Raw genomic sequence first — 23344 nt, forward strand, 5'->3', positions numbered from 1 at the left:
GATAGATGCCTAGTTAAAATATTTGCCTTTTCTTTTCCTTGGAGTTCTAGACAGATCTCTTTTCTTAACTGCCTAGGTCCCGCCATTGACTTGGAAAAAGTAAAGTCAGAATGTCTCGAGCCCGAGCCGGAGTTACGGAGCACTTTCAGTGAGGAAGCAAATACGTCGTCCTATTACCCCGCTCCTGCACCTGTCATGGACAAGTATATCCTAGACAATGGCAAGGTAGTGTTTCAAGCTCACTATCCATTCCCTGCAAGTGTTGGTTAGTCAGTGTGAAGATGGAGAGTATGGTGGGAGCTTCCCGAGACACAGCTTGACCAGTTGGCCTCCTGGCCTAGCCCTGAGTGACTGCTTCCAGAATCCATGTGTTATAACTAGTGGAGCTTTACTAGGACTTCTTCTTTTTCTCTTCCTTTTCCTTTTTTCTTTTTTTTTGCTAAATATTGGGCCAAAGCAACTGTAAAACTAACCTGACATTTAAAAATAGCTTATTAGTGAGAATGTATTTTAAAATGATAATTCAATGAAACCAGATGCATAACATTTATAAGGTGATCTAGAAATATCTGATTTACAGATATGGATACGACTCAATATTTATCCATTCACTGTTTACAAAGTACCTATGTGTTCTAAGCCCTGCCCTAAATGGCAGGGATACATGGGACTTCCCTGGCGGTCCAGTGGTTAAGACTTCGCCTTCCAGTGGGTACGGGTTCAGTCCCTGGTTGGGGAGCTAAGATCCCACATGCCTCGTGGCCAAAGAACCAAAACATAAAACAGAAGCAAAATTGTAACAAATTCAGTAAAGACTTTGAAAATGGTCCACATCAAAAAAAAAAAAAAAAAATCTTTAATAAATAAATAAATAAAATGCCAGGGATACAGAGGTGAATGGGACATGCTCCTTACCCCTAAGCTGCTTTCAAGTCGTACATTGAGCGTGGTTAGCCCACAGTCCTAGGACCACATATAACTCCTCAGATTTTTTTGTAAGACTCTTGAAAAAATGTTATGAAAGAAAACGTAAGCAATATTAGTAGTTATATTAGTACAGGGGTGAAAAGTAATGGAATAGCCTTTGGAAGTCTTAAAGTCACATGATGATATAGTAGCAGGGCAAGGAGAAGACTTCTAATATTCTTCCAACATCCAAATGAATTCATCTTGGAGGAAATATATTGGATCCCTTTGTCTAGGCACTAGTCAGATGCAGTTTTACTGTAATATTCTCTGCTACCATGGCATACATTACAGACATCACCTCTCCTTCTCCCCAGAGACTCATCTGTGTCCGTCTGTTTTTCTTGCCTTATGCTTCAAAAGGTCTCTGTTTATCCAGTATTGTTCCCCAGTGGGTTGATGAGAAAGAAAAGGTTGTTTTATTTGGGTTTGTCCAGATATATCCCTGCAGCTGGCCAGACTGAGCCAAAGCAAATAGCCAAAGCTAAGGAAATGAAACTTGTTAGTCTTTCGGGCTCTCTTGGATATGCTGCCGTCATCTCCATGGAGCACTTCCTCCCCTCCAGAGGGCCAAACCATAGGCCCATTCTGCCTTGACTTGCTGCAGCCAGCAAGCTGTAAGAGTCTGCTTTGCAGGTGAGAGGTGGCATGACAGAGTGGAAGTAGGCAGCCCGGAGCCTGAGTTTAAGTTTAGCTCTATCTTTGTCCTACCTGTGTGACTCTGAGTGGGGTTTCCCTTCTCTGGGCCTCAGCGTCTCTTGTCTGTGCCAGGTGGAATCAGATTGATGCTCTCCATAGTCATTAACAATGACTCAAACCCTGTGTCTAAGTTTGGTGAACCTTTCCCAACTGAAGATAAAGAAAAGACTATTCTGACTTTGTTGACTTCTTTTTAGTCATGATCACGTTGTGGAATGACTACAGACTTTTTCTTAAAGTAGCTTCTAAGAGAAATCTGTTTCTCTCTTGCTTTGAAGACCCACGGACAGTTTCTGAGCATTATGAGGGTCTCTTTTGCAAAGGATCGTTTTTCCTCCAGGAAAATGGGTCTCTCAAAGGTCATTTAATTTTTTCACTCTCGAGTTGCACAACAAATCTTTAAAGTGCCAGATTTCCTTTTTCATCGATTATTGCCAACACTTTGCTATAAAACTAACCTGGCTTCGGTTTGCAGCTAATTGGCAATCAGAGAAATTTATTAAGGGAGAGGAAGGAAGGAGACTTACTGGAAATGGATGGCAGCTTCCTAGAACAGCAGTCCCCACATCCCAGAAGCAGCCATCATTGTTCTTGGCTCTGCAGTCATTTCTGACCCTTCCTTCTTTCTGCCTGAATCTCTGTGCTGCCTAGAGCATGGGAATGGGATCCATTTCCTAGCAGGAAACTGGTTTTGTCCTACAAAACATTTCACAAGGACATTTTTTTTATCAAGTCCCATCCTACCAGATGCCATACTTTTAATAACCTCCCTTGAAAGCATAAGGCTAACATTTTGGTCAAATGGGGCTTTATGTGAATAGGGCTTGCCATAAAAGCTACTTTCTGATTTTGCTAAAGTGCATTGCTTTTCTTTGTCTTAAGATATTTTATTTCAAAAACTCGTTGAATCATAAAGCTGCAAAGACCATTAAAGTTTAAATAGTCTAATTTATACATGGGATAGATGGGGAAATACATCCAGAGAAGGGGCTCGTCTCTAGTTCTACAACAGATCAGAGGCAGGCAGGCAGGAGCTAGAAGCCGGATCACCTGGCTTCCAGGTCAGTGCTCTTTCCAGTCTGTTCTGCATCTCTGAAAATGGGGCATTGCTCCAGATGACCCTGAGCTTTGTTGACCTCAGGAGCCCTTGTCCCAAATGCCCCAACATATACCTGTGATTGGTCTTACCCAGGGCCACTTCTCTCTGTGCTGTAAAATTGGCCTTGTATTCGAATGCATGTCAGAAAATATTTTCTTCTCCAAGGAACAGCAGCTCATCAGAACTGAAAGCCAGTGACACTGAGACATATTAAATATGCGCATCAGTTTCTTCCTGCTTTGTGTTCAGACTAGTCCTGGTCACTTTGTAGGAGGCAAAATAGGCAAAGCCTCGACCTCTCCCCACGGGAACATGGGGCTGAATCAGGTAGTGAAGCCTCTCAGTAGGCTAGAAATTCAGAAGGGGTAGAACTTAGCCCTGGAGGAGTGAAGGAGGTTTTTCTGCACTGGGGACTGGGGCTTGAAAGATTAGCAGGCTTAAGAAGACATAAGGGAAGGCATTCATCCCTGGGTGGGGGGAGAGGCATGAGCAGAGACGTGGATGGGGGAAAGAAGGCAAAGGAAGTAACAGTTTCTGGTTGTGTACTGTCCTCCTGACGTTTGACTCATGTTATCTCACTGAATCCTCAAAACAGCTCTATGAATTAGGTGGTGATCTGCCTCTGGTACAGCTGACAAAAGTAAGGTTCAGAGAGGTCAAGTGACTAGCCCAAGACACCCAGCTAGTAGGTGGAAGGGCCAGGATTCACACAGGGCTGGAGACTCCAGAGCCCATCCTCTTTCTGTTACCTACCACACACTGGAAGTAGGAGGAAATGAGTGAGTTTGGGAGCATCATTGAGTGATGAACATAGTACGATTAGCAGGTTGAATGGAAACAGGATTCTAGAGGACCTTTAACGCCGCCTGAGGAGGTTGGATTTGAGGTGATAGGAAACAGGGAGCCATTCAAGATTCCAGAGGGTTAACATAAAAACACAGAGTTGAAAGACTGCGGAAGTCATCTAGTCAAAGAAGGAAAGCTATGTTTTAGGTAATTAATCTGGCAGTGTTTACAGCGTGGGTTGGAGCGGGCAGGGGCTGGAGGCAGGAAGGCCAGCCCGTGGCTTTTCTCCAGGTTTCCCTGACTGCAGTGTGAACTGCAGTGGGCGCTGGCCAGGGCAGTGGCCGGGCAGGTACAGAGGAAGACTCAAGAGGAAAGCCATCTGAATACTGATCTGCTTTGTTTCCACCCCCATGAGCACCACCGTGACACTGGTGGCAGCAGGAAGGCCGGGAGAGCATGGGCTGCAGGGTCATAGGATTTGATTCCAAAATGTACTGATAGTATGTCTTAGGAAAACTAATGAGTCCTTCTGAATCTCTGTTCCTGTCTGTAAAGTAGGAATAATTATTTCTACCTATTTCCATCTGTTAAGGTCATTATGAGGATTAACTAAATTGAGAGTACCATACCTAGTTCACTGTAGGTACTGAAAAAATATTAGTGTCCCCTGTCTCTTGTAGAACATTGGCTAAGATAACTGCCATCTCTCTTTTAAGAACAGTAAATTAAAAGGTTGTAGGAAAGCAAGGCTCAGGATAGAAAAGAGCAGAGATCTTTGGAAAACTGAAGTTGTCCTCCATCTCCAAGGCTTTCTGATTCTGCATTTAACGTAACTCACATCCCTTGTTTTCCCCTATCTCAGGAAGCTTGCGTGGGTAGCCCCAGAGAGTCACCCAGAGAGGTGACTTGTGGTCCAGCAGGGAGCAGCAGGGAACTTGTCCCCAGTATGCCTGATCTGGCACACAGACTGCCCACCTGCAGTTCAGACTGCAGAGAAAAGGCCAGACTTGACCTTGGGTCTGTGTTGCCCAGCCAGCCCCAGGCAGCACATCTCACTCCAGGGTTACTTATCTTCCTGAGTCGTATGAACAGATTTGCTGCACCAAATTTTGTGACACAGGAAGGCCAGGTGGATCTGGTTATCTGATATCGTGCCTGCAGAGGTCTGAATGATCTTTTGAGCAAAAGGAAGTGAAGTTAGATATGGCAGTTAGATTGGTTAATTGCTGGCATTCGTGGGTGGGCTGTGTTAGTGTCACTGGCTGACCTGTCTGCCCATCTGTGCGTGCCCATCTTGCTTTCCAAGCCAACCTTCGGTAGAAAGATCTCCAAACATCTCTGAACTGTGGGTCCTGCTGGTCTGCCATCAGTCTGGGTGTGCGTGCCGTCTCTCACACCAGACTCTCCTGAGACGCCTCCTGACCGTGCGAGGTCGATGACCCACAGTCTTTCTGAAGACAGGGACCTTGGCAGGGACTTTCCATTCCCCTCAGAAAGTTTAACTCATCAGTGGCTTCCTCTCCTCCGTCCCCACAGAGGCCATTTCCACCCTCCGTAGACTCAGCAGAAACACAGCATAAATAGCCATGTCAAAGTCAAAATTTAATTTTTTTAATGATTAATGTTAGCAAATGGTCTTCAAGTTGTTAAAAGAGCCAGAAAGGAAAAAAAAAACAAAACTTCTCAAACCTCATTGCTAGATCGTTCTGGGACTTCTGCATTTAATGACTCTGCACTGAAACTTTCTGAGTGCTTCCCTTACAGAGAGCATAAGACTGTGTTTTGTTCTGTGTACCGTCAGAATCAGACCAGAGACACAGTGGTGGTGCTTAATTTGTTAAAATCATAGGTGTTCTCAGCCAGAAGGAATTCAGCTGAAATCCAACTCTCCCAGTTCAGTTCATGGGAAACTGAAGCCAGAGACAGAAAGGGCTTGCACAGACACACTCCGTTAGTGGCAGAGCCTGGACGGTTTCCCTCCTCACTCCACCTGCTGTGGTTGTCACACCTAGGAATTACCTAGGAAGCTTTAAACCATCCTGACAATGAGGCCCCGCCCAGATGAAATAAATCCACTCTGCAAGTTCAGAGTTGAGTGACTTTCAGCAAGCAGCTGTACCTTTCTCAACCTGGTTTTTCCACCTGAAATGAAAAGAGTGTCCCAACGCCTTCCTTCCAGGGTTGCTGTGAAGATTTTGAGATAGTGGATATAAAGCAGTAGAATAAGGCCTGGCACGTTACAGGTATTCAGTAAATGATTATTTCCCTTAAAGAAAGTTAATTAGTATTTATGGAACAAATCCCTTGCAGTTGTGCAGCAGTGTCTTTTAAAGGACAAGAAAAATTTCCAGCTACCATCCTGTCCGACTAAACAGGTGCTTGCTTGTGTTCTTATCCCTTTCAGGTCCATCTGGGAAGCGGGATTTGGGTTGATGAGGAGAAATGGCACCAGCTACAAGTAACCCAAGGAGATTCCAAGTACACAAAGAACTTGGCAGTCATGATTTGGGGAACAGATGTTCTGAAGAACAGAAGCGTCACAGGAGTTGCCACAAAAAAAAAGAAAGATGCAGTCCCTAAGCCACCCCTCTCGCCTCACAAACTAAGCATCGTCAGAGGTGGGTCCCGCCCTGGAAACGCAGTGGCTGAGACACCGCCCTTTACTCTGTCAGGAATGTATCGGGCACATTTCAGTTCAACAGACACCCGCTGAAGCTTCTCCATGCCAGGCCCCGGGCTGGGCATGGGGACACAGGAGCAGATATGGACCTGGTCCCAGAAGAGCTCACATTTAACAGGGCAAATGAGCTGTGGACACAAGCACAGTTCAAGGAGCTAGCATGCGAGAGGGACAGAGCGGGGTTCTCAGGAGGGGAGGAAACCCCTAGCCAGAAAATCAGGGAAGGGTTCCTGGGAAGGGGGGTCACTGGATTGGGCCTTGAAGGATCCATCAGACATGGAGACGCAGATGTGTAAAGAGAGGTACTCGGGAGGCAGAAGCATCTGGAACAAAGGCGTCGGGTTGGGAAAGGAGCGCTGCTGTGTAGAGAGCCTGAAGGTGGAGGCTAGGGGACCAGTTCTGGGGGGTCCTAGCATCATGCCTGGAGCACTTAGTGAGGTGAAGACCAGCTGGGGGTCACTGGATTCAGCTTTTCTGGGGGTCACTGGATTCAGCTTTTCTGGGGGTCACTGGATTCAGCTTTTCTGGGGGTCACTGGATTCAGCTTTTCTGGGGGTCACTGGATTCAGCTTTTCTGGGGGTCACTGGATTCAGCTTTTCTGGGGGTCACTGGATTCAGCTTTTCTGGGGGTCACTGGATTCAGCTTTTCTGGGGTTTGGGAGGGGTTGGAGGGAAGGCAGAGAGACAAGGAGTCGTTTGTAAAGATAGGCCACTGGCCCGGACTCTGATTTTCCTTCCCTCCTGCCTTCCTTTCTTCCTTCCTCCCCTCTCTTCCCTCTTCCTTCTTTCTTTCCTCTATCTCTCCCACCCACTCTCCATCCATTCACGAAGCTCTTATTCTTTGCCAGGCTCTCTACTGGGTATGGAGGACACAAAGGGGGATACGACACAGTCTCCATCTGCAGGGTGCTCACAGTCCCATGGGGAAGGCGAACGCAAGAACAGCTAGTTGCGGTACAGATAATACAAATTATAGACACAGGCAGGAAAGTACATGGGAGCAGAGAGAATACAGTAATTGCTAATTATTCTGAGCGCTTACTACGTTTCAGGTTCTGTTTTTTTTATGATTCTGTGTTAAAAATTCTTTTACATATATTAACTCATTTAATCTTCATAACACATAACACTCCTTCTGCTGGCTGCCAATATTATCCCTGTTTTAGTTGCAGAAACTGGACACAGAGATGTTAAGTAACTTGCCCAGATCACACAGCTTTAGGGGTAGAGCCGGGAGTCCGAGGCAGGAGGGCTGGCTCCAGAAGCTGTGCTCCTAACCACTAGTCTCTAAGTGTCCAACTGCCATGTTTTGATGAAGAAAGTAAGACTCAGTCAGCATGTACATTTTGAACAGGCCATGTGCCAGGTTCTGGGGCAGACAGCAAGTATGTCCAGGAACAAATCAGATCATTTCAGGTACTGATGAAAGGCCGTGAAGCCTCATCGAGTGATACAGTAGCTGTGTTGGCTGGGGTGGGTGGAGAAGACCTGCCTGAAGCGGTGCATTCAAGCTGGGAACTGGATGTAGAGGTCAGCCCTGTGCAGGTCTGAGGGGTGGTGAAGCAGGCAGAAAAGAGCGGGTTCAAAGGCCTGCACGCTCAAGGGGTGAAGCAGCCCCGGGGCGCTGCAGAGTCATGAGCGAGGGGACACTGAGATCAGGCCGGTGGGCGAGAGGCGGTCTTTTAGGGCCATGAAGGCCACAGTAAGCGGCTTGGATTTACCCTACTTGCAGGAGAAAGGTAAGGGAGGTCTTCAGTAGGAGTGACCAAATGGGAGGTCAGTTAGGAGGCTGATGCAGTGGTCTCGGGGAGGGATGATGGTGCCATGGACTGAGGTTAGAGCAGTGGAAACGGAGAAAAATGGCCAGGTTTAGGGTGTATTTTGGAGGTCGAGGTGTAAGGACACAGAGAGATTAGGTGACCAGCCAGAAGTCACAGCTACAGGGTTTCAGAGCCTGGATTTAAACCCACCCCCGCTGACTCTGGTCTGGGGCTTGTTCCGTAGCACAGCTGCCCCCGTTGCTGGCCGATTCATGATTACCTGATTTAGGCAGACACTTATTTTTAGACAAGCGGAGGTAACCTTTAGTCTGCCCACTGTCTGAAAAGGTGGAGCCTAATTTGGGAGGTCGCCCTGAGAAAGCGTCCTTCCTGGGGACACAGCCCTGCCTACCTGAGACGTGGCTGACCTCTAATTCTGTTACACTTGTTGGGCTGTGACTCAGCAGGTCCCAGGTGCCTTCCAGTGGCCGGCTGCCCTACCGTTGTCACACCGTGGTATAAAATCATCTACTGTGCGTCTGCCTCAGGCACTGGTCTGACTGTGTCAGGCTCACCTCCACGTCCTCCTTGCCTCTCGCACAGGTCCTGGCACACAGTGGGAGCTCAGTCACCGAGGGCTGAACAAATGCCACACTGAGACCTGCAAGCTGATCCCCTGACTGACTCTTCACACTGTTTCTTGTGAACTACTTTCCTTCCATGTCGCAGTGTCTTCAGCTGAACGCTCACCTCTTAAGACAGTTAAGAGGGCTGCTTGGATTATAGCTTGGAATAGTTACGTTTGAGGTGTGAAAAGAAGTTTCCATTCTTTGTTGACAAGTGAGCTGCCCCCACGGAGCCGACATGACCTCGTGATGGTCACATCACTGAAGCTCACGATTGTTCAGTGCTTTGCAGCTTTCAGGCCCCCTCCTGTCTGCTCCCAGTGCAGGGTGATGGAGAGTAGAAATTGGAACCAGGTATCGAAAGCCTGGGGTTGAGCCCCAACTCTGCTTTGCTTTAACTTTGAGCTCACCCTGGTTCCATTCTGTTTATTTTTGTTTCCCCAGGCCCAGCGCAGTGCCCGTACCGGGTAGATGCTTGGTGTGTCCATGTGTAAAGGCAGGATTCAGTCCTTGTCCTGGCTGCCCAGTGGACCTGTAGACATTTGTGTGTTCTTTGGACCCCATTCAGATGATGTCATTTGCAGCTAATCTGGTCCCCAATACTAAGGAGCAATCTGGAAGAAAAGAGCTCAGCTGTGTGGCTTGGGGCTCGTACAGGCTCACTGTCTTCAGGCCCATAGGGCAGGCCCTCCAAGTTTCCCTCAGTGATCCACTCCTCCATTTTCTAAGCCCTTTTTAAACCTTCTCTACTCTTCCTGAACATGATAGGCCACACCTCTCTCTTTTTCAAACGATGACCATGTCTCTTCCTTCACAGAGAAAAGAAAATGAAATCCCACAGCTTCGAACCACCCTATCTACAAACTTCACTGGATCCCCCAGTTCTTCTGCCTCTTGTTTCGTTCTCTTATTTGGGACTGGCCATTCCCTCCAACTGGATCGCAGCCCACCTGCCTTCCTAAGCACCTTGTTCCTCCCACTCAACTGGGTCCTTCCCAGCACCATTTAAATATACTTTGATCACTCATTTCTTATAGAAGCAAACAAAACACTCCCTAGACGTCACTTCCATCACCCAGCTGCTGCCATGTCTCTCTGTTCCTTTTCACATCCAGGTTTCCTGAAAGAGTTGTCTGCATTCAGTGCCCATGTGCACCGGTAATGCCCCTGCCATCTGGCATCGGCTCCCAGCCCTCTACTTACTCTGTCCTTGCCAGGCTTCCCCGTGGCTCCTCCTTTTGCTCATCCAGGGCATGGCTCCACCTCCTCCCCAGCCGTTTGACCTGATCCCTCCTCCTTTACTGAGAAACCCTCCTGCAGGCTCAGGTCTCCTCCTGCCTGTGGCTTCTCATTCCCCCTGCGGGCTCCCCTCCCGCTTCCCTCGCCTCTGTCTCCAGCCCTCTTCTCTCTCACTCTGCAAAGCTGCCCTCCGCTGCTCTCACTCCCCATTGTCACCATTGCCCTCGGCATGCTCACGGCCCTGGGTTGAAATCCACACTCCTCATCTTGGCTGCTGCCTGGTGATCTGGCCTCTGGTGACTCCCCCGGCCTCATCTCACACCACACTTCCCATTTCCACTGTGCTCTGACCACTGAGGCCTTCTCCCAGCCCCTTCCTGTTCCCACTGCCAGCAGTGCCTTCCTCTGGTCTGCACATCCTGCCTCCTTGTCATTCGGAGAGGTCTTCCCCGACGGCCCGGGCTGATGAAGTAGCCTTTCCATTGCTCTCTATCACGTCACCCTCCCTAAAGTCTCTGCAGAGCATTTCTTATTTACTTGTTTCTTTGCTTGATGATTGTCTTTTTCCCCACCTCCATTAGAACATGAGCTTTATGAGCATCTTGCTCAGGGCCAGCATATAGTCAGTGTTCAATAAATATTTGTTGAATCGGTGACTGATTCCCACATCTGTATTTGACCTCAGTTCACACTTCCACGTTCCTGATCCATACATCCAGGTGCCCACTGGTCCTCTCCTCCCGGATGTCCACGTGACGCTGGCACGTCTGCACCACTCACTGCTCTCTCCTTTTCCTTCTCCCCAAAGCCTTCTGCCCCTCTGTGTTCCCTGTCTTGATAAATGACACCACCTGCCAGGGACCCAGAGAGGCCTCATTCCTGACTCTTCCACGTGCCCGCTCTCCATCTGTTCTGCCCCCAAATACCTTTTAAACCGTCCACTTCTCTCCATACCCATCGCACCTCAGGTAGTCCAGGCCACCTCACTTCTCCCCTGCCTTACTCCAGCACTGCCAGACTCCTCTCTCCATTTGTAACCAGAGTGATCTTTCAGAAACCCAGTATGATCCTGTTACCACCACCCCGTCACAGCCAGTCTCTGGTGCCCATTATTAAAGGGTAAGCTTCTTAACGTGTCGTAAAAGCGCCTTCATAATCTGGCCCCTGGCTCTAGCTCCAGCTTATTTTTCAGCAATATTCCCCTTGTTCACTAAGTTCTTAGCATAATGGACTGCTGTATTCCAACAAGCCTTGTCCCCTCTCACGTTAGGGAATTTGTAAATGCTATTCCTGGCACCTGGAACATAGATCAGACTGCCCACCCGACACACGTGCTGCTCTGCCAGGCTAGCTGCTACTCACCACCCAGGTGTGCTTAGGAGAACCGTCCTTCAGGAAGCCTTCCCTGACCTCTCAGGGTGGGGGGATCCTTCTGTTGTATGTCCCAGAGCACCCCGTGCCTACCTCTGTTCTCTTCTTGCTGTATCTTTGCCTCCCAGGTGCCGGGTCAAGCAACCCTTTAGAGCCCATAACTACTTGCCATGCCGGTGAGTGAGAAGGAAATCGACTTGCCCAAGGTCATACAACGCGTTAGATCAGAGCTGAGCTGAACTGGGCTTTCAGGCTTCCCATTGTCTCCAGGGCTTTCTTGTCTTACCAAAATACAGTGTTGATTTGTTTTTTCTTTACTACAGCTAGGCAGGTTTGAAGCCTGTCTCCCATCCCACCATACACTCCCCATTTTTAGGCTAATTATTTGAGCTCTTCCAGATTGCGTTTGACTGGTTCTTCCCATGCAAGCTGTCTGCTGGATTGAGATTGTTTGTATTTATTTTGTATGATTTTACCACATTTACTCGCATTTGCCATATCAAAATGACAAAAGCCTTGGTGCTCACAGGGTTGGTGAGGATCTTCTCTCTTTGGTTTTAAAGGCACTCCTTACCGTGTAGCAGAGGGACGTGGTGAACGCTGACACTGCTTTAGAAGGATGACAGCAGGAGGGCTGGAGGAGAGTCTCGCTTTAATGACAAGCTCCAGAATGACAGTTAAACCTTATTAAGGTCAAATGACCTTTTGCAGAGTGTCTGAGTTTTCAAATGAGCCACAGCGTTGAGTTCTGGTTAATTTTTATAACTTTTTTAATAGGACCCATTAGCGCTGTTATAAACCTTGTTAATTAAGCAGTAATCTCAAATGCTCCCTTGCAGAGGGAGACATTCCTGGCAGCTGCAGGTGATTAATATCTGGAGTCTAACGAAAGCCTTTTAATCAACCTCAGGGACCGTTCAGTGCTCTTACCCTCAGGAAACGAGAATGATTGGGATTCTGTGGGCGCCTCTGAAAACCTTCCTCCATCTGTACCTTGCTCTTCCTGCCTTCTCTCCAGCTCATGCCGGGGCCTCTCAGGACCATCACACCCACTCCCCTGCCCTCTTCTCTCTCCTTTGCCTCTTTACCCACCCTATTACCTTCCAGAGAACTAGAGACCTAGAGCTGGAAGAATCTTCTTAGATGATTGGATTTGACATCCTGCTTTCAGAGAGTAAGACTGAGACCCAGAGAGGTTCCCACTCGAGGTGGCACAGCAACTAGGGTTAGAACCAGATTCAAACCCCTGAACTTGGAAACAGTCCTCTGCACGGGGTGTCTTCCTCGTTTGGTTGAGCTTCCAGCAACGTCACTGCGAGTGTCGGCTTCCCCCTGGCCCTGGGCTGGGGAGGGAACCCCGTGTTCGGGTCTGTAGGTGAGACAGTGTGGTCACAGTTCTATGAGATTGTGATCAGGGCTTTGATAGAGAAAAACCCAGGAGAGTATGGAAGCACTGAGGGTATAGGCAGAATGGGGTCTCCCGACTCAACCTGGTAGGTTCCAAGCAGGTTGAATCTGGAAGAATGGGTGGGGTTTAGGCAGGTGAAGGATGAGACCAGGGTAATCGGTAATCTGGGAGGAGATGAGCAAAGACTGATTTGTGGGATAGCCTGGAGTGGGTCGGGAAATGCAGGTGGCGTCAGCAGAGGTAGAACCTTCTCATCTCATTCTCTGTGGAAAGGCCAACACAAGACAAAGTGCAGATTAGTCAGGTTGGAAGCAGCCAGGAAGTAGTGAAGGTCAACTAAAAGCTTTCAAAGGCTTCTCTGTGCAAACCCTGATCCGCAGGGAGGAGATGGTGCCCCAAAGAAAGAAGGCCTATAGCACATGCCCCTGCCGCCTGGACGGCAGCAGTAGGCAGGCTGGCCACGTGCCCAGGAAGGGCTCAGAGCGGAGGCCGCAGGGGATCATGCTTGTACTTACCTCCTCTCTGCAGGCCTCAGCCATGTCCCGTGTGAGTGGAGGGGTCAGCACAAGTTAGTCTCCATGGTCCCTCCTAGTGCCGATATTCTGCATCACTAACAGGATTGCCTGCTGTGCACTGGCCTGGTAGACAAGACTTTGTTTATCCTGCATGGCAGTTCGTCAAGACCGGGCTGTCACTCCTGTTTTATAGGTCAGGAGGCTCAGGTTCAACCAAGTTAAAAATCTTGCCCACGATTACATACCCCAGTGGTGCATTCCCCACCCACACCCCTAGTCCCCTTATGTCCACAATTATTATGTCCCCTCAGGTTTCCCAAGCAAAGCATTCATTCATTTATTCATTCATTCAACATACACTTACTTTATCTTGCCCCTGTGCCAGGCGCTGTGCTAGGCCCTGGGAACGAACAGTGGCATATACATAACACAACTGTAGTAACCTCATACAGGTGCAGTGCTCCTTACAGTTTGAGGAAGGCTTGCAAAATGTTTGTTTCACATCCCTCATGGCAGCCTGAAAAAAGATCATGTGTGGTTTGTTATCCTTGTTTGTGAGGTGAGGAATCTAGGGCAATGATTTGCCTCAGGTCCCCATGCTAGGAAGTAGGCCAAAGCCCAGCTTCAGTCACGTCCTGTCTGAGGCTCACTCCCTGCTTCCTCACAGCAAATGGCTGTGTCAGTAAAGTGTCAGTAAAGTCAGTAAAAGTGGCCATCCTCAGCCTCATTAGTAATCCACCTCAGTGAGGTACCACTTCACGCCCGCCAGGTTGTCAGAACCTTAATAATCTGGCGCGGAGTGCTGTTGGAGATATGGGGCAGGCAGTCCTTGCACACACTACTGTTAGGGGTGCCAGGCGGCACAACCATTGTGGAAAACAGTTTCCCACGTATCACCTAGTAAAGTGTAGTATGCACACACCCTAACACTGGGCAGTTCCAGCCTAGGCCCATACTGAGCATTTCCTGCATGTTTGCCCCAAGAGACACGGCTCAGGGTGCCTGTAACTGCAGAACATGGGAAACCATCCAAGTATCCATGGACAATAAAGTGGGTCAGCCGATCGTGGACCAGTCACACAGTAGAACACTACTCATCAGTGAAAGTGAATGACCTGCAGCTATACGTACACTTCAGCATGGGTGACTCTCAAAACTGGAATGTTGAATGAAAAAAAAAAGTCGGATATACAGAGTATGGATACACTTGTAAAAAGTTAAAAATGGGAAAAGTAGACAACATGTTATTTAAGGATGTATGCATATGTGTTAACACGAAAAGAAAATCAAAAATTGAGGAGAGTGGTTACCTCTGGTGAGGACAAGGAGAGGATGGTATTGGGGAAGGGCATATAGGGGCTTCAGAGGGACCAGTAATGGTGTCCTGTTAAGCAGGGGAGTGGACACATGGGTGTTGTATCATTATTTTTAAAGTATAAATTTACAGTGTATATCTACTTTGTGTTGAAAAATTTAAAATACAGCCATGCCAGATATGTGAATTGGTACTTTGGAAGTATGTCAGGAGACACATTTTCCTTTCTCCCCCTTAAAGATATGCACTCGAATGTACCATTAATCCTTGGCTTTCTTGTTTCTTTTCCCTGTCTAGAGTGTTTGTACGACAGAATAGCACAAGAAACTGTGGATGAAACTGAAATTGCACAGAGACTCTCCAAAGTCAACAAGTACATCTGTGAAAAAATCATGGATATCAATAAATCCTGTAAAAATGAAGAACGAAGGGAAGCAAAATATAATTTGCAATAAACTTTGGATTTTTCATAAAGCCTTCTCGTTTTCCTTGTGTGGCATGTGATTTGCGGGCAATGGTGTTGTCCAGATCAGACCCCACCATGCGTGGTGGTGTGTGGGTGGGGAGCCAGTAGGTTTCTGAGGTCAGCGCCTTGTTCTGAACTTGGACTTCCCACTCCAAAGAAGGCAGATGGATTTGCTGAGACTCAGGCAGCAACCTGGCGCCAGTGTTGTTCTGGGGATGGTGAAAGCGCTGTCTTTTCGGAGGGGGATAAAGTGTCTCTGAGTTGCCTATCACTTGGCCAAGAGTTTGAGCTGATATTTTTACCATTCAAGGACTTCTATCTTTGTTCCTCTATTTTGTTCTATAATAAAGCTTCATTAATTCTTTGCTGTAGACAATCATTAGCCTCATTTATTTAAGGATGGTTGTTAAGTGTACAGTGGAGGTGACCAGTGTCCTTTGAAGGGTGGAACATTCAGGCTGAAGGAGAGAAAATTCATAAGGGATGTGGTTACTGTCTCCAGATCTGAAGGGCTGTCTCGTAGCAGATTACTTTCTCTTACCTCAAAGGACAGATCTAGGACCTGTCACTCAAGGTGATCTGAGATTCAGCTTTCCTGATAATTTGAGTCAATCTTTGTAAAGGAGTGTCAGGGGGTGGTAATTTTAGATGTGGTTCAGGGTTACCTTCAGAAAGTCAGGGGCAACGTCACCTGGTGTCGGTTCATTCATCCTATCTTGTATCTCAAATGATCTTTCAAGTTGCATAATATTTATCTCTTTCAGTAGCTGCGTCTCTAAAGTGCCTGGTGCCCAGTCAAGCAAACCACATTTGATCTTCCTGTTGATTAACACTTTCCTTTCTGTAATGCCTATGAAGTCTGCATAGTATGTTGGAAATGGCAAGGGCTTCGGGCTGAGGAGTTTGGGTTCCAAACCTGGTCCACTGCTTGCTTTGGGCTTAGCGTAACCTCTTGAGTTTCAATCTTCCGTTCTGTAAAAAGGAGATAATATCTACTTTGCAGAGTTGCAACGTTGCAGAGTTGCTATAAGTTGTAGAGCACTATATATAAGTGCTCAGTAAATGTTGGTAGTCATTATTTTCTTCATTTCTGGTTATTGGCTTTTAGGCATTGGTTGGAAAACTTTGGCCTCTGGTTTCTCTAATTGTTTATCCACTAAACCATTAGATTACTGGTGGTCTATTAGCGAAAGCTCAGGGTCACTAGGGTGAGTAGTGGAGGTGGTTACCTCTTTGAGGAATTTCATTTTAGTACATAAAATAATTCTTTGCAATCTGAAATATTATATGCTTGCTAATAGGATGTATAGGCATGAACTTCCTTTTATGGTATTTTCCCAGTTCTCCAGAGACCAGCGGTGTGATCTTGGACCAGTCACTTAACTTCTCAGAGTCCTTACCAGTACAATGAGGAAAATAATGCATACCTCACAGGCTATGTGGATAATTAAATAATAATAACAACAATAACAGATACTTAATATGTGCCAGGACTTTTCTAAGTGTACAACAATAACAGATACTTAATATGTGCCAGGACTTTTCTAAGTGTTTAACAAAAGTTAATTCATTAGGTAAGTAAAGTTTGTGACACTTAGTAGTGTTCAGTAAACTCTTGTTATTAAGATGTGTTAATGGCAGGGGAGCAGCTTGGGCATGAGTAGTGTGAATGCATGAGAGGCTGGGAAAAAGTATACATGATTTGAACTCATCCCATTTCCTTCCTAAGCATGGCGAAGATAACAAACACCCAGAGGCTCCTTTTCCCTACAAAGACTAATAAGATATGATACCTGCTTTATAGGTGCTTTTAGGTTGGAAGGGAAAATAGTCATCGAAATACCTGTTTAAAAAGGCTATGACATGTGAAAGTGCTTTGCGTAATGTATGACACATACATCAGGGACAGAACAGGTTGTGAAAGATTGTGGGATCTGATTGTGACTTTACCGCTTCTGGGAAGGTCACTTGACCATTCTGGAGCTCGTTTCTTCTAAAGTGGAGATAATGATCCCTAAGTCAGGGTTATTGTGGAGAGTAATCCAGGTAATATCTGGGAAAAGAGCTGCATAAGTCTCAAAGAGCCATGCAGATATTTGTTAGCTGTCCTTAGCTTGCGAGGCAGAATGAAATCAAAAGTAGATGTGACAAGGAAGGACATAAGAGCTGTTTCTGATGGGGAATTGGGGCAGGGGAGGGGGCAGGTGTTTTTACACCCTAGTTAGACAGACTTTTTGAGCACCTGTTGTGTACCTGGTGCCCTGTGACTGTTATGTGAGGGCAGGGCCACCATTCTTACACCCATACAAATGAGGAAATGGGCTCAGAAAAAGTTAAGTAACTTCTTGGCCAAGGTCCCAGAGTTGTCAGCAGTGGAGCTGGGTCAGAATCCAGGTCTGTGGAAATTCTGTCCTTTTACCTCTTCCCTCGAAAGCTGAGTGGAATATTATGGTCTGGGCTGAGAATCTAGCCATGTAATCTCAGGGCATATTTAGGAGAGTCCCAATTTAAGTAATCAATCAATGGAAATCGGTCTCATTATTTCAAGCCATTTGAAGGGATGGGGAATAATAGTACCGTTTATGAGGATCCACAGTTTTATTACATTCAAATACATACACAAAACTCAAGTTCATTTTGTGTAGTAGGGAGTTTCCCAAACTTACCCAGTCATGAGAATTTGCTGAGGTACTTAAAATACAGGTTCCTGGGCTTTGGTTTAGGGAGCTGGATTCGGTAGGGCTGGGATAGAGCTGGGAGCATGTGTTTTAACACAAGTGCCAGTTTTGAATAACACCAGTCTAGTAGACAGCATTAGAAGTCCTGTTTTAACAAAGGGACAAGAGTGTTTCCTAAGTAAAAAGACATGCTCCTTCTAAAGTGCATGACAATATTTGAAATTGAGAATAAATGTCCTCTTAAGCAGCTGAGGATCTGCCCTAACACCTTGTTTAGAGTTTCTCTTTCATGCTCACCAAATGCTGTTTCATTGGACATGATGCAGAAGGTGACTTTCAGTGTAGGTGCCAATGATTTTCCCCTCACTTTTACACTTAGATTCTTTCTTTCACTTCCTGTGACAGACCAGTGAGTTGTGGAGGACAAGACAGTCAATCTTGAACTGGCAGAGCCTGAAACGATGAGGTGTGGGCCCTGTTTACAGAAGCCCCGGCCACAAGTTCTCTGTTGCCAGACCAAACAGAAAGATGTGGCTTGTTTTTATTTTCTAGTTGAGGAAAGTGTGTTGTTAGTGACTGTTATGTGCCCATGGGTTTCTTAGATGCATTTCTAAATTGTGACTTTTTTGGTAATTATAAAGAAATGAAAACCACTTTATAAAAATTTTTGGAAAAATAAGGGAAATGTTCCAAATTGCACAGCTGCAAGCATTGTGATGTATCTCTTCTAGTCCTTCATTTAAGAGCGTAAATGTGTATTTTACATACCTGTGGTCATAGCATATGATCAGGTTTGCATCCTTCCCTTTCTTTTTAACATACTTCCCTATTGCTCCATGAAATTTATAGCCATCAATTCGAACATCCCCCCGGTGAATGGACATCAAGCTACAGTTGGGTAGACCACCTGGTCGGCTGTGGGGCTGACCCACAGGGCTGCCAGCTCATGGAAGCTCTCTCTGCACACTTGGGTCCAGCATGTAATTAAAGTGCCCCAGGGAGAGTGGATAAATGGCCGCCAGTGTTACAGGTGGTTTTCCTCTCTCCTCTCCCCACGCCCACTCGGTCCTCACCTGTGTGTGTGCCTATCCTGTCTCTGACCTGCTCTGACCTCTTACACTGTGACCTTGGCCTTCAAACCTGCCTTTGGCCCTCCAGACACCCTGTGCTCATCCCACAGCGTGCAGTGCTCATGAGCTTTTCCCTGTGCCCTTCCTTGAATTTTTAGGTTGTTTATAAATTAAACATCTATGAAGATTTTTGTGTGCACAGTTTTTTTTTTTCCTCTTTATATTTTCTATCAGGTTCTTAGGTTCGTTTTACCTGGGTCAAAAAGAGTACCACTTTCATCATTCTTGGTACATATAATGGGCATGACCGTGTTTTAATTATTTTGCCAACCTAACAGGTGAAAATTATTACCTCGTTACATTTTCTTTGATTACTTCTGAGACTGCACATCTCTCCAGAGTTTGGTTTCTTGCTTACACAAAATAAAAGCTTAACCTGTGAGCATTTCCAGCAGAATTCATTTCATTTTCTGTATATAGTTTTCTCTGGACCAATGTGTTTACCTTGGGCATATTTTTACTTTTACATCTGCAAATAGACATACCAACAGGTCTTTTCATCACTTCTGTTGAAGAGATTAATCAGTTTCTGCCAAACAGCTTCATAGGCTCATGAAACCTAAGTGTCAAAAGTGAAGTTCGAGGTCCTCCACTCAGATCTCCTCTCCACTGAAAGCAAATGCCTTTCCAGACCATGCTGGAATTCTTCCAGGCATGGAGAATTCATCTTCCTACCCAAGAGTCCCTCCAATTATTGTCATCACTGAGAAGTTCTTCTGCTGAGCTAAAAATCTACTTCCCTGAGACTTCTGAGGTCACTCAAATTCTCTCCTCTAAGTCATGCAAAATGCTTCTGCTTATAGCCCTTTGCAGAGTTGAAGGTGGCAATCATGTCTCTTCACAGACTAATAAGTAGCTCATATTCTGTTCTGCCATCTCTCACATGGGAGAGGCAGTGCAGGAAAGAGTGAGGACTCTGGATTTAGACAGCCCTGTGTTCAAATCTTGACTGCCACTTACTAGTATGTGACCTTGAAGAAGTTCTCAATCTCTCTTGGCTTTAGTTTTCTCATTTTAAAAGTGGGAATATAACACCTATCTCACAGGGTTGTATATAGAGCTATACAAGATAATGTGAGTAAAGCACCTAGGCGTTCAATATCTCTTAGTTCCCAGATCCTAAGAACTCTGACCATCCTGCTTGCTCTTTTATGGATGCGCCACTAGAAGGTAGGGTTCAGGACTGGACACTGCTCTAGGTAGGGTCTGACCAGTACTAACTAGAGCAGGTTGTCATCTCTTGCTCCTGGATGGCATATCTCTTTTAGAGTGCCCTAAACTTGAATTAGCATCTTTAGCAATAGAACTGTCTCACGTTGAGCTTATGGTCACCAAATACTGTCCTGCTGCCTTTTTTGGCTAACACAATGCTTATCCCTTTAGTTCACTGTGTTGTAAGAGAACGAGCATAGATTTTGATGACAGAGGAACTCACACCAAATTCAAATCCTGACTTCATTATTTATTAGACTAGAGGAAATTGGGCAAGTTCCTAAATCTTCTAGCGCCAGTCACCTTGTCCGTTATGCAGTTGTTAATGTAACTACACTGACCCCCCGCGGTACCAGACCTACAGCCCTCACTATCCCAGTTGCGGGCTGCAGTAAATGTGGTTGTTTTTTGTTCCCTTTTTCCTTCCCTTATTCACTTTAGCAGCTATTTATACCCCCCTCACCTCAACTGTGTGTTCTTAAATGTATTTCTTAAACAAAATACCGGATTTTGCATGCATCCCGGTTCCATTTCATCTTATTGGTTTCGGCCCAACATTCCAGCTGGTTGAGATCTTCTTTTCCATTTGTGTTTAAAATACAAAACAAAATTTGAGGAAAGCCAAAGCCAAAAAAGAAATCGAGCCATAATCCCAAGAACCAAGCCCAACAACACATTCACTCCTGGGAGCCCCTCCTGTCTGTCCAGGGCAGTACCTCTTTGTTCACGGCAGTTGGCCAGCCTCCCGTGATCCTGCCTTGTTCATTTAACATCATATGGCAAACATTTCCCCCTCTGCTGCCTGGTTTGTGTAGCTGCCATTTCAATGCCCTTCCTGACACTGGGTCATGATTACCTTCTTATCTCCTCACTGTACATTTTATCGTCTCTAGTTTCTTGCTATTAGAGGTAATGCTGTCATGATCATTTATAGTTGTTTGTGTCTTAAATTCCCAGGAGTGAGCTAATTAAAGGGCAAGAACATTTTTATAGTCTTTTCCATGTTGTTGTTATATCTATGTTTGTTATATTAGCCCTCAAAAAGGTCAAGCCAGGTCTCAAGGTAGGTGCACGTGCCATTTCTGCACAACTTCACCAGTGTTTGGAATTTTTAAAGAAGGTTGGCAAATTAGCTTTCTCTACAAAAGTACTTTTTCAACTTCTTCCTATGTGAATTGTCGATTCATATGTTTGCATGTTTGAGATCCTCATGGAATTTTATTCTATGTTATATTCTTCCTCCCAGTTTTATAGCATAGAAATATGATCTTTTGTATCTTCACCAAGTTATCAATAATAATGGTTAGGTCAGTGAAAAGAAAAGAACCGTGTGGTCCTCCACTAAAGACCCCACTTTTCTTTACCAGTTACTTTCTCTGAGCTGGATTATTCTCGTAACTCCTCCATCTAGATGTGATCAGGGAAGACCTCTAAGATGTAACATTTGAGCTTACGCCAGAAGGACGAGAATGGCCATGAGGAGATGATTTGTCTGTCGGTCCATCTCCTCCCCATTCATCTTCAACGAGTTGAATATCTCTAGTCTGTGCCCACCACTCCAACAGGCATTGCTGGTTGGGTCCAACAGGGAGTCACACCTCAAGGGTGGTTCGAAACCCTGTGTTCTTTCCACCATTCCAGAATGCACTCTTTTGGCCATATCCAATCTGGTACCCTGGGCATGTTTCCATTTCAGTAGCTAATGGGGAGAGAGATTCAGTATTCTAACCTCACCAACATCTGTTTCCAGAAGTTCCCCCATGAGTAATTATGGAATCATTCAGTCATTTCACAAATATCTGAGTGTCTACTAGGTGTCAGTCACTAGTCTAAATGCCTGAGACATATTAGTAAAGACAAAGACTTTAAACTCTAGAGGGAATGGAATGAGATGGGTAGGAAGATAAATGGTAAATGTAATAAATAAGAAAACTGTAGAAAGTGATAAGTGCCATGAAAAAAGGCAAAAGCAGAGCAGGGAGGCAGATTGAGTGTGTGGTGGGGAGAAGTGGAGCGCCCCGGAAGCTGAGATCAGCATGGGGTAACAAGCCCTGTCCAGGGCCCCTGCCACGGGTGTGGACGTATCCAAGGATTGTGAGAAGTATGGGACATTAAATCTGTCCTGTCTACCTGGAGCCTCACTTTTATTCCAAGATGTGCGCTCATTCGTGCCTGGGTCGTTAACTATAGAAAACCTATCCTCCCCCGTCTTGAAGACTCAGCTCAAATATTTCCTCTAAGGAACTGTTTCCACCTCTTCCCAGAAGGACTCCCTCCCTTCTCTAGTTTTCCACATCTCCTCCTTTCCTTCCCTGCCAGTCCCAACCTTCCCAGCATCTTAACGCTCCGAGCATTGTGTTGTAATGTCTATCTAGTTGTCTCTTTCCCTGAGGCAGTCAGCAAACTGAGAGCAGGACTGTGTAAATTCATCTCTGTACCCCTTTGCGGAGCCCCTACTGTGTGCTAGGTGCAGGAGATATAGATATGGACAATATTTGTTTAATTAACTAGTATTTATTGAGCACGTACTATGTTTTAGGCGCTGTCATTATTTTATTTCTCACACAACACTGTGAAGCAGATACTATGACCATCTGCATTTCACAGATGAGGAAACGGACTTAAAGAGGTTGAGTAACTGGCCCAAGATGGCACCACCATGACCAGGAGGATCCGGGACTGGCATGGAAGCCTGAGTGCCTCCAATGCCTGGTGTCTTTACGACCGTGCTTTGGGCGACCTTAGATCGCTCGTGGACACAAACTATTTCTTCTGTGTGGACCTTCCTGGCCACCTCTGCTCCATGACCTTCTCCTTCTCCTCCCTCCAGGAGGTCTTCAGTGCTCCCTCCACGGTCTGGGTGGGGACGCCTCCCCCTGCTCTGTGGCACCCTCGCATGCCCTCTGCTGGCCTTGTCAGCCCATATTGTCATTGTGCGTCCATCTTTCTCACTGTGAGCCCTTCAAGGCAGGACCACTGTGTGTTCATATCTGAGCCCCGGGCCCAGCACTGAGCCCAGTGCTGATGAAATTCCCTAGAATCCTGGCCCCTGATGACCACAGGTGTGGGAAACCAGGGACCGAAGCAGTTCTTTCTGCCTGGGGATTTAAGAACTTGAGGGATGAAGAAAGTCCTTCAGAGGGTGTCATGAGACCTTCCTGGTCTTGTTCCCCCAGGAGAGACTGTCACCGCGTCAAGAAAGGAGGAAAGGATTTGGCAGAGGTTAAATTTGAGGAATCTGACCTCACACTGCCTGGGTCTCACCCCGGGATCTACCGATTACCAGCCCTGTAACCTTGGGCAAGTTATTTAATTGGTTTGGGCTTCAGTTCTCTCCGCCATAAAATGGAGGGGTCAGTTCCTACGAGCATTAAGTTAATTTCTATAAAGTAC

At 46.3% G+C, this 23344-nt stretch overlaps 2 protein-coding genes across 6 annotated transcripts in view; both read left to right on the forward strand.

Moving 5' to 3' along the window:
• Positions 1-14939, forward strand: part of BEND5 (BEN domain containing 5) — a 47253-nt gene extending 32314 nt beyond the window's left edge. For all 5 annotated transcript variants that reach the window (XM_082371355.1, XM_082371359.1, XM_082371357.1 and 2 more), the window contains 3 exons: positions 77-225; positions 5955-6168; positions 14763-14939. In XM_082371355.1, the coding sequence (XP_082227481.1) occupies positions 77-225; positions 5955-6168; positions 14763-14920 (521 nt within the window). In that variant the 3' untranslated portion in view covers positions 14921-14939. The remainder of the gene's footprint in view (positions 1-76; positions 226-5954; positions 6169-14762) is intronic.
• The window catches only part of AGBL4 (AGBL carboxypeptidase 4), a 1392661-nt gene that overhangs the window by 1165762 nt on the left and 203555 nt on the right, over positions 1-23344 (forward strand). The window lies entirely within an intron of this gene.

The sequence above is a fragment of the Balaenoptera borealis genome (assembly GCF_965194805.1).
Source record: "Balaenoptera borealis genome assembly, chromosome: 1".
Classification (NCBI taxonomy): Eukaryota; Metazoa; Chordata; class Mammalia; order Artiodactyla; family Balaenopteridae; genus Balaenoptera; species Balaenoptera borealis.